The following is a 17,196-nucleotide window of genomic DNA, read 5'->3' as shown; positions in this document are numbered from 1 at the left end:
GTGCATTCATTGTTCACATATACCACATCGATGTCTCACAGCTCCACATCAATGTCAGACACAACATCGCGAAAACCTGGCGTGCGCACAATAAAACTGCGCATCCCCCAATCACTGCCTCACATAAATGTTATTAAACGTTCTTCTTTCTTTTAAGTAGCAGAATCAGTGCACTTAATTCGTAGGTTAAAATTAACGTATCGGTTTGATTAGTTTCAACAAAATCAGTTAATGCACTAACGTTTCAATGGATATTCTGGTTCATCGATCACTTGATTGTCTGGTTTGTTTACAGGCCGCCGTCTCACGTTACGAGTACATCTGTGCCGCGTCAGGGACAAATACTTCCTTTGTCATGCAAATTGTGTGATTGTCGAGTGCTACCGATAGGGCCGGACATGCTTACCCTTTTCGCGAACACCTGGTGTCATCACTCAATATCAGTGTTCCATTCATATAAATTTCATAACTATTTTGCACTTCACGTCAAATTTGTATCTGTTTCGGCGGACAGTCTAGACTGATTGTTCTCTTGTATTGGAAATTCATATTTACATAAACTATTGTCACTCAGATGGTGACGGATTCTATCAGGTACAATCGATATGCTTCCACATCTTAGGTGTTTCTTGTAAATCTGTAGATCTTCAGACAGTCACGATCGGTGACATACAGGTGCTGACTTTCAGACAGGTAGAGACCATGCGGAGATGTAATACCATCACGTGACGTCAACACTTTCCTCACAAACGTCCCAGAAGCGCTGAGTTGAATCACACATTTTGCATTGCAATCTATAACCAGGATATGTCCTGTTTTGGTCTCAGTGATTCCACCAGAGAAAGGCCACTGTTGTTTAGGCTGATACGTGAACACAACATCCCCATGAGGAGTCAGACAGAGGACTCTGCCAGGTACGAATCCACTGCCACGTCATAAGCATTGGGTTTCTTCTTATCATCTTCTGCCTGTATGTCCACTGTGGCATACAGAACTGCTGTAGATGTAGAATCAAAAACATCTTCAACAAAGATATCAATCACACCCAAGTGTAGATCGTTTAGTGGCCCACACATCAAAAAACGATTATGTAAGAAACAAGCCTTGCCCCCAGATACATCCTCCATACCTGACTCTGGGACACACACAGTGGCTGCCTCTTCCGACTCACTCCACAGATACATCTCACAGATGTCCACGTCACTCTCAGACTCCAGAGCTCTGCCCAGCAACTCCGAGTGTTGACGAATCATCTGCCTGGCCATCTCCTCACGCTTAATGTCTCCTTTCATCTGTCCTATTTGTTTCTCTGTCACGTCATCTATCTGTTCCAGGAGTTGTCTTTCCTTCTTCTTTATCAAGTCAATGGCGGTGTGGGTTGCTGATCGGACCTGAGACTGAAGGCTTGACTTGTTCTCATTAATTTCAGTACATTGTGCTTCCTTCTTTGCAAGGCGAGTGTTTGATGTTGCTAAATCAGACTCTAGTTTCTGTTTCACAGTTTGAAGAGTGTTTTGCATTTCAGGCAACACAGATACAAGCGAGACAATGGACTAACACTTTCTGTGATGTAAAATGCAACAAGATTGACATTGTAGTTTCTTACAGTCCTTGCAGTAGAACTGAATCCTCTGATCTGGATGTTCTTTACACATAGGTTTGCGTCTTTTCTTTACCTTGACATCCCTTGACAAGTCAGATACGTCATGGTGACGGGAGGCAGGGATACGTCTATGTGCCTTCAGGCATCCATTACAGAGCGAGACATTACATTCGACGCACCAAGCATTGGCTGGAGTTGTCTCCCCGTCCTCATCACATAAGTTGCAGTTATTTGTTCCTGATAAAAAAATATACACATGTATTATGCTGACATAGATAATATTTAAGGTGGTGTACAGAGAAATATAGAAAGTGCTTCATATGAATAGGAAATATGAATATAAGAGCACCTATTTGCATAATCTTTATAAAGACATTTATCCTTTCCTTTAGTACCCATTTAAGGGGCACGAGGGGCCCAGTCTTCTAAATCTGCACATCTGCATCCCTCAAATCCCAGAGTCGCCTTCATTATGTTTCATGGTATGTCGGTACCATTCTTGTGCTCATGGGTTTCACCAAAGTGATATTTGACATCGGATCAAGTTTTCCACACTCATCAAACTGACACGCGATGCTATAACTGGAATAATCAAGTACACATTTCACGTTTAGGTTGGTTCATCTTGGAATTCCAACAAAGAAAATACAGTACCTGTTAAAAAATATACCTACATGTATCAACTGGTAATAAAAAAACCTACAAGCAGCACTCGTCTTAAAAACCTTAAAAGTCATTCTTGCGAAGACATGTTAGAATATCACTAAAAATATAATTCTATGAACTTGAAAATTACAAAATTAATTTAATACAACAACAAAATTGAAAAATGTATTTTTGTGTTCGTATGCAAAAATAAAGGCGTTAATATTACAGTGTCATTGTGACTAGACAAGGTCAATAACATCATGAAAATCAATAATTTGTCTCAAAAGCAAACGAGAAAATATGTTACAGGATTGACTGCAGGTCTAATAGTGTGCCACTGAAAGAAATGACAGAGATATTCAAGTAATGTTAGGACAAAAACGAGTCTGTCATAGATGGGTAAATACTGTTGCCTGTGTTTAAGATGAATTAAAAATATATGGATTGAGTGGAAGTCCAACCACCATGGTCTCTGGTGTATACTTATACCTTGACTGCAGGGAGCGAAGGAATCCATGAGACCCTGAATCAAGAAGCTGGGTTTCACCTCCTGTGTCCACTCTTCAACTGGCCTGTTTGAGTTGGCTACTTTGGTCATCTTACGACAGAATGGACAGAGGAGAGACTTGGCACTGATGGCTTCTGGTCTGGTTTCAGTGTAGCTAACGACACATTTCCGACAAAAGGTGTGATAACACACAAGTGTACAGGGGTCATCAAAGACGTCCATGCAGATGCTGCAAGTCAGTAAATTGTTTGTCAATGTCTTGTGCATCGCCATCTGTAATAGTAAAACATATTTATGAACAAACAATTTTAGATTTTGACCATTTTGTGAATTACATATTTTCAGGTGAGGTGAAGTGAAAGATTTATCATCATAATTTTAAGTAATGACTTGTCCAGCTCCAACAAAGTAAATTACTACACTTACACTGACACTAACTAACTGCATATTCAAGACTACTTTAATAGTAGACCATTAATGATCTTCTAATTGTAATTTGACATAAGTTTGCTATCTTTTTCTGGACTCGTTATAGCTCAAGTGATTTTTTTATTGAAAGTGGCATTGTGCAAATATTTTAAGAGATTTTGCACTACAAGTTGCAACATATGATGTCAAAATGTATAATTAGTTCAGAAAATAGTATCTAAATCACTAGTTTTACCACAATGGACGTGTAAACAAATTTTGCAAAATATTGCACAGAATCCATAATATATTTGTTCATTTGTTATGCTCTGAGAACTTGTAACAACCCGGCCTTTGGCCTCATCCGTATCATGAAAACATACTGATTGATTTGTTGACCGATTGGTTGGTTGGTTGGTTTCAGGACATCGCAAATTTACGACAAGTTTCAGTATTGTGTAACACCCGATGCATGAACCACCGCCAGCTCAATCATGTTGAAACGTCCGTAAAATGCTTATATATGGACATGACTCATTCCAGTACATTTGCATAACGAAAGTAGAATCTTTGATTCTGTTGGCTGACCCAGGGAGGGGTGGGGGTGTCCAGGGTCCCCCTCCTCTTTCTTTTAAGTAAACTTATCTGAACGAGGATTTGGATATTTTGGACCCCTCCCCAGAAATGCTTGATCCGCCCTTCTATTCTAGGAATAGATGGACTCGTGTAGTTTAAATAACACTTTCATCTGTTACTTTAAATAATAACAAGTTTTGACAATGGATCTGGATCGATATTGCTGACACTATAACTCAATCTTATAATACAGCACACGCAGGGACCATACGACCATGTACAACCAGGAAGTATGAAGCTATTTTTACACCTTCCATATACCTGTGGCATGTCACACTGATCAAGTATATACGGGACGTCAAACAAACTTCCATGTTGCCAATGCTTACATTACCTTTAATTGTCAGTGGTTTTAACCTCTCATTCTTCCAGTCTGCCTGACGCCATGTTGACTGTGTCCTGGCGTGTCGAGGGGCGGGTCGGTCAACTGATATGCGTTGTCTGATGCACACATACTGGTATCCAGCCTAGTCACTGCAGGTGAAACACTGATAGCGACTGACAAACAGGGACGCGTCCAGTGTATACTCCACAACAGTGTTTCGTTTTCCTGATGTTTGTCGTCTATTTATTGTTTATCAGTGTATCTGTAATTTATTGAACTATTTGAAAGAATTGACTTATTCGATTCCTATATGATCATCCTACATTTCCTATGCATGAATCACATGAGTCAAAAGTAATGTAAAGAATATTTGATTCCATTCAGTTTGGCTCAGTTCCCAACTAGGAGCTCAGTTGTGTAAGGCGCGTAATAGACTGTGCAGAGTTGCTTCCCTTAGACCATGCCTGATGTCGTTAGTTCGGATCACGGATTCGCCCTGATTGTTTCTAGGGTTGTCAGCACCATACCTGTGCACGTGGGTTTCACCAAAGTTGCAAACGTCTATTAACTACATCGAGTCCGACCACAAACACTCTGTCGACGTGATGTAACTCAAATACTGTTAATTAGGCGCTGTTAAAGTCTTTCAGCGAGTGAGTTTTGGTAAACTTTGAAAGGCGTTTCAGTTAAACAGGTTGGGAAACTACAGGCACGGGCATGGTGCGGGCAGCAAAAGCATCATAATCAAGGCAAAGCATGAATTCCGCACAGCAACTCTGCACAGCTAACTTTTGAGCTTTCGATCCTTTGGCAGCGTCATAGCACAACACGTTAAAAGATAACACTTGTTGTTTCCCTGTTTTCGATGTTTAGGGAATAAAACAAGGAGTGACTGGTTGGGTTTCATTACACTGCATGCGGGTATCCATTACAAACACACAAACTACTCCCAATACGCCTCAACCCAGCCCCATCCCACAACATCCTCCCCCTCTGTAGCCATGTTGGTCCTGCGTGTAACGTACGTTCATCAATCTTGATACCGAAGGAGATCAGCTGTTACAAATCTAATTGAGAAAACATTCTTTCAAATTCATCTTCTCTGTGTCTGCGGTCAATGTAAATCTGTTGAAGCCAATTACCCGAAACTCATAAAGGCTACCGTGGGCTCTAACTGAGACAGTATCCCTGGTTTACCAGCTAGATTAGTAAAGAGAAAGGCCCACTCTCTAATAATAACCTTGTTTGGAGGCAATATATTCGACGTATGTTGATGTCATCTGACATTGTCATTTAATATGTGTTTACAGCAACAAAATTTCGTAGTGCAGACTATATGCGTCCCTCCTCTTCTCGGTACAGATTCCAAGACGCAGAAGCGGGCACAGTTGGCGGACGCCCAGTCTTTGTACACTGGCGCACACGAGTGAGGGTAGGAGTCACAGTTGCTCCACTTGTCGACACAGGTCGCCGGAAGCGCGTGACGTACTGTTGCCCCTTGCAGTGAAACAGGATGACATTGAAACACTAGGATTACGAAAAACTTGTAGACATTGTACTTGGTAAAACTCGCCAGCACATTATATACACGCTATACAGTATACACTACACCCCACACGTTATTTATTCTACACTAAACAGTGATATAAACCTGCGGCCAAAACAAACTTTACAAATTTATAAATGAAATTGCAATAAATTAAAAACACAAGTTCAAACTAAATCAATGCAAACACATCGTCCAAACAATGCTCTATGCAGAAAGTGATACACGTCCACACGGGTTGTACTAGTATGTAAAGGCAGCTTGTGGTCACCTTGGTTTACAAGGGTTCATTTTTGTAAATTGTTAACACGTCTATGTCTTTCAATAATTGTACCCTCTTTGAGCTTACTATTGATGGCAGGAGTTTTTTTATGAAACTGCATGAGGAGATATGAGCGACACTCATGTTTTCGGTCACCAGAATACATTACGTCATAAAAAATATTGCAATTCTCGTGATACCTGACGTGAACAATACAAATCAATATTTGAACCGATAGACAAGCAGCTACATCATAATGTCGTCATTAAGTTTTATTGACTGCTCTTTGAACAATAATTCAGCAATATAACGGCTAATCAGCTTAATGTCTGAGAATGGGCCCTGTTTGTAACTTATAGTAATTGTAATATTGAAATATACATACCTTCACACGATACAACATGTGCTTCAACATCCACTAGCATTCCTTTGTTTCAGGATATTTGGTAAAGCATTTAAACCCTTTCGCAAAATGGAATCTTTTGCATGAACTCAAAAGTTGAACTTGTAAATACTCAGTTTGATTGAATTCTCGACATATTACAACACTTCCGCCCACCAAACATCGCCTCAGATGCAATATGTGTGCAGTCATACAAAAAACATGCACAATACAAATGTTATACTGCATTTACTATCGATATTGCAACATATGGTGACCAGCTAGCTGCGTGAGAGCGTTTATGAGCAGCCTGTGTCAGTGTACAGCCCCGCCTCTTACAATACCGAGACAGACAGTCAGTCCAGAAGAATGGTTAGAGGAGACATCTGATGAAGCTAAAGGTATTTTCTTGATTACTGAGCAAGCATGTTGTCTGGTGCTACATCATAGTGAAGTGGTATTTTCTTTGTTTCTGTGTCGAGGTATAATTTCTGTGTGTTGTATTGTACATTGTCTTCCTATTGGACAGCATTTTCTGACATTACTATTAGTGACACAGGACTGAAATTGCACCATCAGGTTCATGGTTACAGCTCTTGTTAACATGTATCAATTAATACTTCAATTACAAACATCTGACTGTCTTGCAAACCATGACAGGTGCCTTTCATTGACAATATCTAGGTACATATATTATTCTCATGACATTATCTCAATAATCATGTTTATGTTTTCATAGCAACTGAGACTGTCTCCGTAGTCTAGTGGATAGAGCGACTGCCCAGACAGCAGAAGGTGTCTAGTCTGATCCCTGGCCACATCCTCGGCATTAAGGAGCTAAGACAAGAACTGGTCGGCTTGGAGTCAGTATATTGTGTCGGAGTGTGGTATTCATGTTAAATGGGCACGCGTGGCCCAGTCGTCTACGACGCCGTGATTCGCTGTGCACAGTTGCGTCCTTTGGGCACGTCAGAAACCTATGATTGTGGGTTCGAATCCCGGTTCGCCCCGATTATGTTTCTGGGATTGTCAGCACCATACCCATGCTCGTGGGTTTCACCGAAGTGGTAAACGTCTAAGGCCTGCATGACTTCGGGCTCTCCTCCCACATTAAGCTGACACGCCTGATATAACTGGAATAATGTTAAAAGTGACGTTACACCCAACTCACTCACTCACTTTTAATAGTAAAATGCGGCATGGTGTCTCAGTGTGCTAGCACTATGAAACCGGCATGAATTAAGTACAAGCAGCCACATATATACATAAACACATTCAGATCCATTCTCTCTCTCTGTGTCTTACACACACACACACACACACACACACACACACACACACACACACACACACACACACACACACACACACACACACTTTACACATGCATCCAATAGACACACATGTGCACCTTAAGGGATTCGCTCAATAACGCAATAACGCGTTCCAAAACATAACTCTGTCTTTGTATTGTGGAGTGATTATTTGGGAACTGTGATATGAGAGCTATTTTCAGGCATTAATATTTTCATCCACAAAACTGTAACTCACGAACTGAGCTCTCACTTACTGACCGCCTTTATATTTTGTTCAGCATTGTTGTCATTGATAGGCATTGGAATATGAACATGTGTCGGAGGAACATGAGCACAAACTACTTCATGTCTTTAAAGATCGTTGTATCATATCTACTCTCTTAACATTTTAGATGACAGTGCACCGACAATTGACAGACAACTTCTTGACGTGCAGCATCTGCATGGACGTCTTTGATGACCCCTGTACACTTGTGTGTTATCACACATTTTGTCGGAAATGTGTCGTTAGCTACACTGAAACCAGACCAGAAGCCATCAGTGCCAAGTCTCTCCTCTGTCCATTCTGTCGTAAGATGACCAAAGTAGTCAACTCACTCAGGCCAGTTGAACAGTGGGCACAGGAGGTGAAACCCAGCTTTTTGATTCAGGGTCTCTTGGATTCATTTAATCCCAAGACAAAAGGTGTTTCCGAATAGGCTACCAGTGCTGAACTCATCCTAACATTGCTACGTTCTTCATATCCCTGGTTTGTGAATTCCTTGTATGCACATTGAAAGGTTAAAGGTTATTTCGTAACATTATAGTTCTATTGTTGAAAAATAACTGACACATTTGTATGTATACTTGCAGATACCCCGAAGTGCATCCTATGTGGTGATGAAGGAGCGGCACCTCCAGCTACTGCTTGGTGTGCTGACTGTGACATCAGTCTTTGTGAGGGATGCCAGAAGGCTCACAGACGTATTCCTGCCACTCGTCACCATGACGAATCTGACTTGTCCACAGAGGTCAAAATCAACCAAAGACGCAAACCATTCTGTAAGCAACATCCAGATCAAAGCATGCAGTTCTACTGCAAAGATTGTAAGAAACTGCAATGTCAATCCTGTTGCATCCTGTATCACAGAAAGTGATCCTGTATCACAATTTTACCGTTTGAATCCGTTATGCCAGAACTGATCAGCTGTGTTACAGGAGTTAAGGAAAGACTAGCGTCTCATTTACAAGCAACAGACAGTTTGCTAACAGATTTAGAAACCAAACGGACTGAGGTAATAAAGAACAGAGTCACCGTTCAGTGTCAGATCCGATCCATAATCCAGACAGTCACAGAAGCCATAAAGAAGAAGGAACGACAACTCCTGGACCAACTGGATGACGCCACTGAGAAACACATCGAGCGAGTGAAAACTGAAATGAAGCCTGAAAAGATGGCCAAGCAGGTGACAAGTCATCACTCTGTGATGATAGACAGAGCTCTGGAGTCTGGAAGTGAAATGGACATCTATGAGATGTACCTGTGGTGTGAGTCAGAGGAGTTTCCTACAGTATACGACCCAGATTCAGATATAAAATATGAACTGAGAGAGAAAGTATGTTTTATGCATGATTGTGAAGAGATCTGTAACAATATACACGAGGTAAGCTTGGGTGAATTTGATACCATATATGAAGATGTGTTTGATTCTACATCGACATCAGTTCTACACGACACAGTGGACATACGAACAGAAGATGAGACAAGTTTACCTCATGTTTATGACGTGGCAGTGTTCAATGAAGGCGGTACAGACACCATAGTTGTAACTGATAATAACAACAAGTGTGTCAAATCCTTCTACACACGCAATACTCAACCCTGTCAGAGTAAGCTCTCTGTTCAGAGCCCCCCTCGGCGGATTGCAAAACTTAATGCCCATCACATGGCCGTGACCCTTCCCGAGACAAGGGAGATAATAGTGATTGAAGTGAACCCTGACCTTGTTCTTCAATCATACATTTCAACGAGGAAGAAGTACTTTGGTCTGACGACCCTGACACCTACTACCCTGGCAGCAGGATCCGGGTCGTCTCCCTGTTTGGACATCCTGGACATAGCGGGGAATGTGTTGAGGACGCTGAATCCTGTCATAGTAGGGGGGACCCTTGTATCAGATCCTTTATTCCTATCTACCACCAGTCAAGGTTACATCCTGGTATCTTGCAGTCATGCCCCAAGAAGTCATGTGCTATGTATGACACCAAACGGAGATGTTGTGTTTAATTATGTACCCACAGGACAACACCGAGCAATGAATCCATGCGGCATCACTGGAACAAACACAGGCGACATGCTTGTTGTTGACGAGTAGTTCGGGCACATGGTTGAGAGACGTACTGACGTCAAGGGATGGCATCACTTTCCCTTATGGTCTGTACTTTGATAAACGGAGGCGTCTGTACGTGCGGCGATAAACAACAAACAAACAAACAAATCACTAATACCTCACGGATATGTATCCAACGGAGTCAAACTGTCACGTCAAAATGAGAAAAGCTTCATTTCTTCATAACACCTTAATATATCAGTCACCTATTGCTACAGCTTACTGTTTGTTTGATGGTTGGACGGTAGGTTCATTAACGCCGCACTCAACACTCTTCAAGCTACAAGACGGCGGTCTGAAGTTCCAGTGATTAACATCATGACCATCGATCGATTGGAATACGGTGACATGCATCAACCAAGTCAGCGAGCCTGACCACCCGATCCCGTTTGTCAACTCATACGACAAGCATGGGTTTCTGAAGATTCAAACACAGATCTTCCCGAAGGCGCGGGAGGGGGTGTTCGTAAAGGAGGGGTAGACTAGTAGTTAAAGCTTGGCTTGTCACGCCAGAGGCATGGGTCCTAGTGCCCGCATGGATACAATGTATAAAGCCCATCTCTTACTCTGCCAAACATTCAAACAGTTGATGGCGTCACTGTTGTTCCCGACAACGAAACACCGGTGAAAACTGAACCATAATATCTCGCATCGAGAGTCAAAACAGAATATGAGATATAGCAATAAACATAAATACCCCTGGTAAATCAAATGTGAAATTAAAGAATGGACATTGTCATATATAATTGGTGACTTTTTTATTGAAACATAGCTGCCATTAGAGAAACTAAGCCTGCTTCGACGCGGATGTCGCACTTGCATCTATAGGTTTAGCAATCTTAATCACAAGTCGATTCTGCGCCAAATAAACGGTTAAAAATAACATATGGAAACATTTGCCATTTATATTTATATGATCTGGGCAGAATATTATTTCGAGAACAGAGACATATATGCTATGTAGGATTCTTTTGGCAATTCACGACACATCCGTAGCCAATCATATACCGTTTTATCGATTGAAACAAACTGATAATTTCGAGAAATAACCTTTGGGCAACGAGGAAGTACGTGTTATCTGTCCCCAGTGGTGTATAGTGAGTTCAGAGCCTTGGTGAGGTATTAATACTGTCGATGAAACGGATGTATTTCTGTAAACTATTTTCCATACTTTTGATAGATAACCATGGCATTCACGACTGTTTCGTGGGATTATGTCGGCAGTGTTGTGGTTGGTGTCGACGAACAGACACATTCGCTCAGATTTTCTAAACTTGTCCTTGGATGAACGAAAAAAACAGCATCACTATATATGGAAACAATATGTATTTGTAAGTAACGGGGTCACATGAGATTTTAACCACCATTTCTCCCTTCACATCACAAAGCGTTGACTGATGTTTGTTACAAAGACATGCGTCGTGTTCCACGAAAAGAACCAAGCGCTGAAACGATCCCTTTTCCCATCTTCTAACATATATTCCCGTCGTAGAACGGATTCCATAGTGGTGTGGTGTGTGTGATGTATTCATTTAAACAAGAAAGACAATCTGTACAAAGGTAGTGACTGCACTTTTATTATGAGAGAAATGTAAACACCTGTTTATGCATGTACATGTTTACAAATACACTTAAACTGACAGGAAGTGGTTAATGGTTTAATTATCAGAGTTTTATTGTATTTACAAATATATAATTATATACTTCACGAGGCAACAAGGCTTTACTTTTTAGCAGTTGCTTACATGCCACAAAAAATGCGCGCCAATTGTTTGTTTGTTGTTCGTAGCAGCACTCGGCAATATTCCAGCTATATGAGGGTGGGCTGTAATTAATCCAGTGTGGTCAGATAGTCCAGTGATTGATATCATGAGCATCGATCCATGTATTTGGGATACGATGACATACAATCAACCAGGTCACCTGATCCATTAAGTCGCCTCCAACAACTGGCACACGTTGTTGGTGACCTTTGCTCTTGCCCGAAATCCGCCCTCCCCTCCCCGCTAACCTAAATATACACGCAATACATGCACATTCAGTAACAGAATATTTGTTTGCCGGGCATGCTTACCCTTTTCGCGAACACCTGGTGTCATCACCCAATATCACTGGTCCATCCATATAAATTTCATAACTATTTTGCACTTTACGTCAAATTTTATTCTGTTTCGGCGGACAGTCTAGACTGATTGTTCTCTTGTATTGGAAATTCATATTTACATAAACTATTGTCACTCAGATGGTGACGGATTCTATCAGGAACAACCGTTATGCTTCCACATCTTAGGTGTTTCTTGTAAATCTGTAGATCTTCACACAGTAACCATCGATGACATACAGGTGCTGACTTTCAGACAGGTAGAGACAATACGGAGATGTAATACCATCACGTGACGTCAACACTTCCCTCACAAACGACCCAGAAGCGCTGAGTTGAATCACACATTTTGCAGTGCAATCTATAACCAGGATATGTCCTTTGTTGGTTTCAGTGATTCCACGAGGGGAAGGACTCTGCTGTAAAGGCTGATACGTAAACACAACACCTCCATGAGGCGTCACACAGAGGACTCTGCCAGCTACGAATCCATCGCAAGACACGAGGATGTTACCCTGCGTGGTGGTACTGAGGAACCAAGGATTGGATACAAGTTTCCTTCCATCTGTGACAAGATCCAGGGTCCTCAACACATTCCCCGCCATGTCCAGGATGTCCACACAGGGAGGATCCACGGATCCTGCTGCCAGGGTTGTGGGTGTCAGGGATGTCAGACCGTGGTACCCCTTCCTTGTCGAGATGGTTGATTGAAGAACCAGCTCAGGCTTCACTTCTACTATTATTATTTTCTTAGTGTCAGGGAGAGTCACAGCCATTTTACTGTTGTTTATTTTAGCAATACGTCGAGGGGAGCTTTGTAACCCCAGCTTACTCTGACATGACTTCTTGTTTCTTTTGTAGAAGGATTTCACACAATTGTTGTAATCTGTGACAACTATAGTGTCTGTGTTGTCGACAACAAACACTGCCACGTCATAAGCTTCGGGTTTTTCCTTATCATCTTCTGCATATATGTCCACTGTGTCATACAGAACTGCTGTAGATGTAGAATCAAAAACATCTTCAACAATGATATCAATCACACCCAAGTGTAGATCGTTTAGTTCCTCACACATCAGATGACGATCGTGTATGAAACAAGCCTTGCCCCCAGATACATCCTCCATACCTGACTCCGGGACACACACAGTGGCTGCCTCCTCCGACTCACTCCACAGATACATCTCACAGATGTCCACGTCACTCTCAGACTCCAGAGCTCTGCCCAGCAACTCCGAGTGTTGACGAATCTTCTGCCTGGACATCTCCTCACGCTTCATGTCTCCTTTCAGCTGTCCTATTTGTTTCTCTGTGACGTCATCTATTTGTTCCAGGAGTTGTCTTTCCTTCTTCTTTATAAAGTCAATGGCGGTGTGGGTTGCTGATCGGACCTGAGACTGAAGGCTGGACTTGTTCTCGTTAATTTCAGTACATTGTGCTTCCTTCTTTGCAAGGCGAGTGTTTGATGTTGCTAAATCAGACTCTAGTTTCTGCTTTACATTTTGAAGAGTGTTTTGCATTTCAGGCAACACAGATTCAAGCGAGACAATGGACTAACACTTTCTGTGATACAAGATGCAACACGATTGACATTGCAGTTTCTTACAGTCCTTGCAGTAGAACTGAATCCTCTGATCTGGATGTTCTTTACACATACGTTTGCGTCTTTTCTTCACCTTGACATCCCGTGACAAGTCAGATACGTCATGGTGACGGGAGGCAGGGATACGTCTATGTGCCTTCAGGCATCCATCACAGAGTGGGACGTTACATTCGACGCACCAAGCATTGGTTGGAGTTGTCTCCCCGTCCTCATCACATAAGTTGCAGTTATTTGTTGCTGAAAAGAAAGATACACATGTATTATGCTGACATAGATATTTTTTAAGGTGGTGTACAGAGAAATATAGGTTCTGTTAGGATGCACTTATAAAGTGCTTCACATGAATAGAAAATATGAATATAAGAGCACCTATTTGCGTCATCTTTATAAACACAATTATCCTTTCCTTTATCAGTACCCATTTAAGGGGCACCAGTGACGCAGTCTTCTAAATCTGCATGTCTGCATCCCTCAAATCCCAGAGTCGCCCTCATTATGTTTCATGGTATGTCGGTACCATTCGTGTGCTCGTGGGTTTCACCAAAGTGACATTTGACATCGGATCGAGTTTTTCACACACATCAAACTGACACGCGATGTATAACTGGAATAATCAAGTACGCATTTCACGTTTAGGTTGGTTCATTTTGGAATTCCAACATAGAAAATACAGTACCTGTTAAAATTATGTACCTATCAACTGGTAATAAAAAAAAACTACAAGTAGCACTCGTCTTTAAAAGCTTACAAGTCATTCTTGCGATGACATGTTAGAATATCACTAAAAATATAATTCTATTAAACTTGAAAATTACAAAATTACGTTAATACAACAATAAATTGAGAAATGTATTTTTGTGTTCGTATGCAATAATAAAGGCGTTAACATTACGTGGCATTGTGACCAGACAAGGTCAATTACATTACTTCAGAATCAATAATTTGTCTCAAACGAGCAAACGAGCAAATATGTTACAGGATTGACTGCAGGTCCAATAGTGTGCCACTGAAAGAAATGACAGAGATATTCAAGTAATGTTATATGGATTGAGTGGAAGTCCAACCACCATGGTCTGGTGTATACTTATACCTTGACTGCAGGGAGCGAAGGAATCCATGAGACCCTGAATCAAGAAGCTGGGTTTCACCTCCTGTGCCCACTCTTCAACTGGCCTGTTTGAGTCGGCTACTTTGGTCATCTTACGACAGAATGGACAGAGGAGAGACTTGGCACTGATGGCTTCTGGTCTGGTTTCAGTGTAGCTAACGACACATTTCCGACAAAATGTGTGATAACACACAAGTGTACAGGGGTCATCAAAGACGTCCATGCAGATGCTGCACGTCAAGAAGTTGTCTGTCAATGTCTTGTGCATCGCCATCTGTAATAGTAAAACATATTTATGAACAAACAATTTTAGATTTTGACCCTTTTGTGAATTTCATATTTTCAGTTGAGGTGAAGTGAAAGATTTTTTATCATAATTTCAAGTAATGACTTGTCCAGCTCCAGCAAAGCTAATTACTACACTAACACTGTGACAGACTAATATATCGTCTTTGAAATATTTTATTACACATAACATTTCTCTCTTCCTAAATAAAAACAATTAATTTTCCTGATGCTGATTTCATAGGGCTTGTTACAGCTGCCTAGGACTGGCTAGACTTGTTTTTATATAAAACTAGATAGGTTTGGCTTTTATGAAATACATATTCCACAGTAATGGTGCAGGACTATATTCAAGACTACTATAATAGTAGAACATTATCTTCTAAATTGTAATTTGACATAAGTTTGCATAGCTCTTTCTGGACACCATTATAGTTCACGTGATTTATGTATTGAAAGTGGCATTGTGCAAATATTTTAAGAAAACATAGACTTTGTACAAGTTGCAACAAATGTGTAATTAGTCCAGAAATCAATGGAAATGTTAACAAATTTTGCAAAATATTGCACAGAATCCATAAGAATGATATATTTGTTCATTTGTAATGCTCTGAGAACTTGTAACAACCCGGCCTTTGGCCTCATCCGTATCATGAAAACATACTGATTGATTTGTTGACTGATTGGCTGGTTGGTTGGTTGGTTGGTTTCAGGACATCGCAAGTTTACGACAAGTTTCAGTTTTGTGTAACACCCCTTGCATGAACCACCGCCAGCTCAATCATGTTGAAACGTCCGTAAAATGCTTATATATGGACATGACTCAATCCAGCACATTTGCATAACGAAAGTAGAATCTTTGATTCTGTTGGCTGACCCAGGGAGGGATGGGGGGTGTCCAAGGTCCCCCTCCTCTTTCTTTTAAAAAAAAAATTGTGTAGGCAGTAAACTTATCTGAACGAGGATTTGGATATGTTGGACCCCTCCCCAGAAATGCTTGATCCGCCCTTCTATTCTAGGAATAGATGGACTCGTGTAGTCTTATAACACTGGCATCTGTTACTTTGAATAAAAACAAGTTTTGACAATGGATCTGGATCGATATTGCTGACATTTTGCTGTTGCAATGTTCAAAATAAACTGTAACTCACTCTTATCATACAACACACGGCAGGGACTGTACGGCCATGTCCAACCAGGAAGTATGAAGCTATTTTCACACCATCCACATACCTGTGGCATGTCACACTGATCAAGTATATACGGGACGTCACACACACTTCCATGTTGCCAATGCTCACATTACCTTTAATTGTCAGTAGTTTTAACCTCTCATTCTTCAAGTCTGCCTGACGCCATGTCGATTGTGTCCCGGCGTGTCGAAGGGGGGTTCGCTAAACTGGTATGCGTTATCTGATGCGCACATACTGGTAACCAGTCTAGTCACTGCAGGTAAAACACTGATCGCAACTGACATGCAGGGACGCGTCCAGTGTATAATCCACAACAGTGTTTCGTTTTCCTGATGTTTGTCGTCTATTTATTGTTTATCAGTGTATCTGTAATTTATTGAACTATTTGAAAGAATTGACTTATTCGATTCCGATATGATCATCCTACATTTCCTATGCATGAATCACATGAGTCAAAAGTAATGTAAAGAATATTTGATTCCATTCAGTTTGGCTCAGTTCCCAACTAGGAGCTCAGTTGTGTAAGGCGCGTAATAGACTGTGCAGAGTTGCTTCCCTTAGACCATGCCTGATGTCGTTAGTTCGTATCACAGATTCGCCCTGATTGTTTCTAGGGTTGTCAGCACCATACCTGTGCACGTGGGTTTCACCAAAGTTGTAAACGTCTATTAACTACATCGAGTCCGTCCACAAACACTCTGCCGGCGTGATGTAACTGAAATACTGTTAATCAAGCGGTGTTAAAGTCTTTCAGCGAGTGAGTTATGGTAAACTTTGAAAGGCGTTTGAGTTAAACAGGTTGGGAAACTACAGGCACGGGCATGGTGCGGGCAGCAAAAACATCATAATCAAGGCAAAGCTCACTCTCACAATCACTCATTCACACTCACACACACACACACA

At 41.3% G+C, this 17,196-nt stretch overlaps 3 protein-coding genes across 3 annotated transcripts; 1 reads left to right on the top strand and 2 right to left on the bottom strand.

The window, feature by feature from the left end:
• The first annotated feature begins 8,803 nt into the window (after positions 1-8,803).
• LOC125377869 lies at positions 8,804-9,988 on the top strand. The gene has a single exon (XM_048391941.1). The coding sequence runs from the start codon at positions 8,804-8,806 to the stop codon at positions 9,986-9,988; it is 1,185 nt and encodes a 394-aa protein (XP_048247898.1).
• Positions 9,989-11,560: 1,572 nt separating this feature from the next.
• LOC125377862 lies at positions 11,561-16,528 on the bottom strand. The gene is made up of 3 exons (XM_048391924.1): positions 16,407-16,528; positions 14,798-15,089; positions 11,561-13,944 (listed from the first exon to the last, which is right to left on the bottom strand). Exon 3 carries the CDS (start codon positions 13,622-13,624, stop codon positions 12,290-12,292), a length of 1,335 nt encoding a protein of 444 aa, XP_048247881.1. The 5' UTR covers positions 13,625-13,944; positions 14,798-15,089; positions 16,407-16,528; the 3' UTR covers positions 11,561-12,289.
• On the bottom strand, positions 13,658-15,089 carry LOC124110793 (E3 ubiquitin-protein ligase TRIM56-like). Its single transcript, XM_048391940.1, has 2 exons — positions 14,798-15,089; positions 13,658-13,944 (listed from the first exon to the last, which is right to left on the bottom strand). The coding sequence occupies exons 1-2, from the start codon at positions 15,087-15,089 to the stop codon at positions 13,658-13,660; spliced, it is 579 nt and encodes a 192-aa protein (XP_048247897.1).
• Positions 16,529-17,196: the final 668 nt, after the last annotated feature.

The sequence above is a fragment of the Haliotis rufescens genome, unplaced genomic scaffold (genome assembly GCF_023055435.1).
Source record: "Haliotis rufescens isolate VD_foot unplaced genomic scaffold, xgHalRufe1.0.p SCAF_102, whole genome shotgun sequence".
Lineage (NCBI taxonomy): Eukaryota > Metazoa > Mollusca > Gastropoda > Lepetellida > Haliotidae > Haliotis > Haliotis rufescens.
This window is presented reverse-complemented; position numbering and strand designations above follow the sequence as displayed.

Excerpts from the sequence above, each read along its gene's own strand:
- LOC125377869 (XM_048391941.1), top strand. The coding sequence starts at position 8,804 with ATGCCAGAACTGATCAGCTGTGTTACAGGAGTTAAGGAAAGACTAGCG.
- LOC125377862 (XM_048391924.1), bottom strand. The coding sequence starts at position 13,624 with ATGCAAAACACTCTTCAAAATGTAAAGCAGAAACTAGAGTCTGATTTA.
- LOC124110793 (XM_048391940.1), bottom strand. The coding sequence starts at position 15,089 with ATGGCGATGCACAAGACATTGACAGACAACTTCTTGACGTGCAGCATC. Across the intron at positions 13,945-14,797 it reads CTTCGCTCCCTGCAGTCAAG|CAACAAATAACTGCAACTTA; the intron begins GTATAAGTATAC and ends CTTTCTTTTCAG.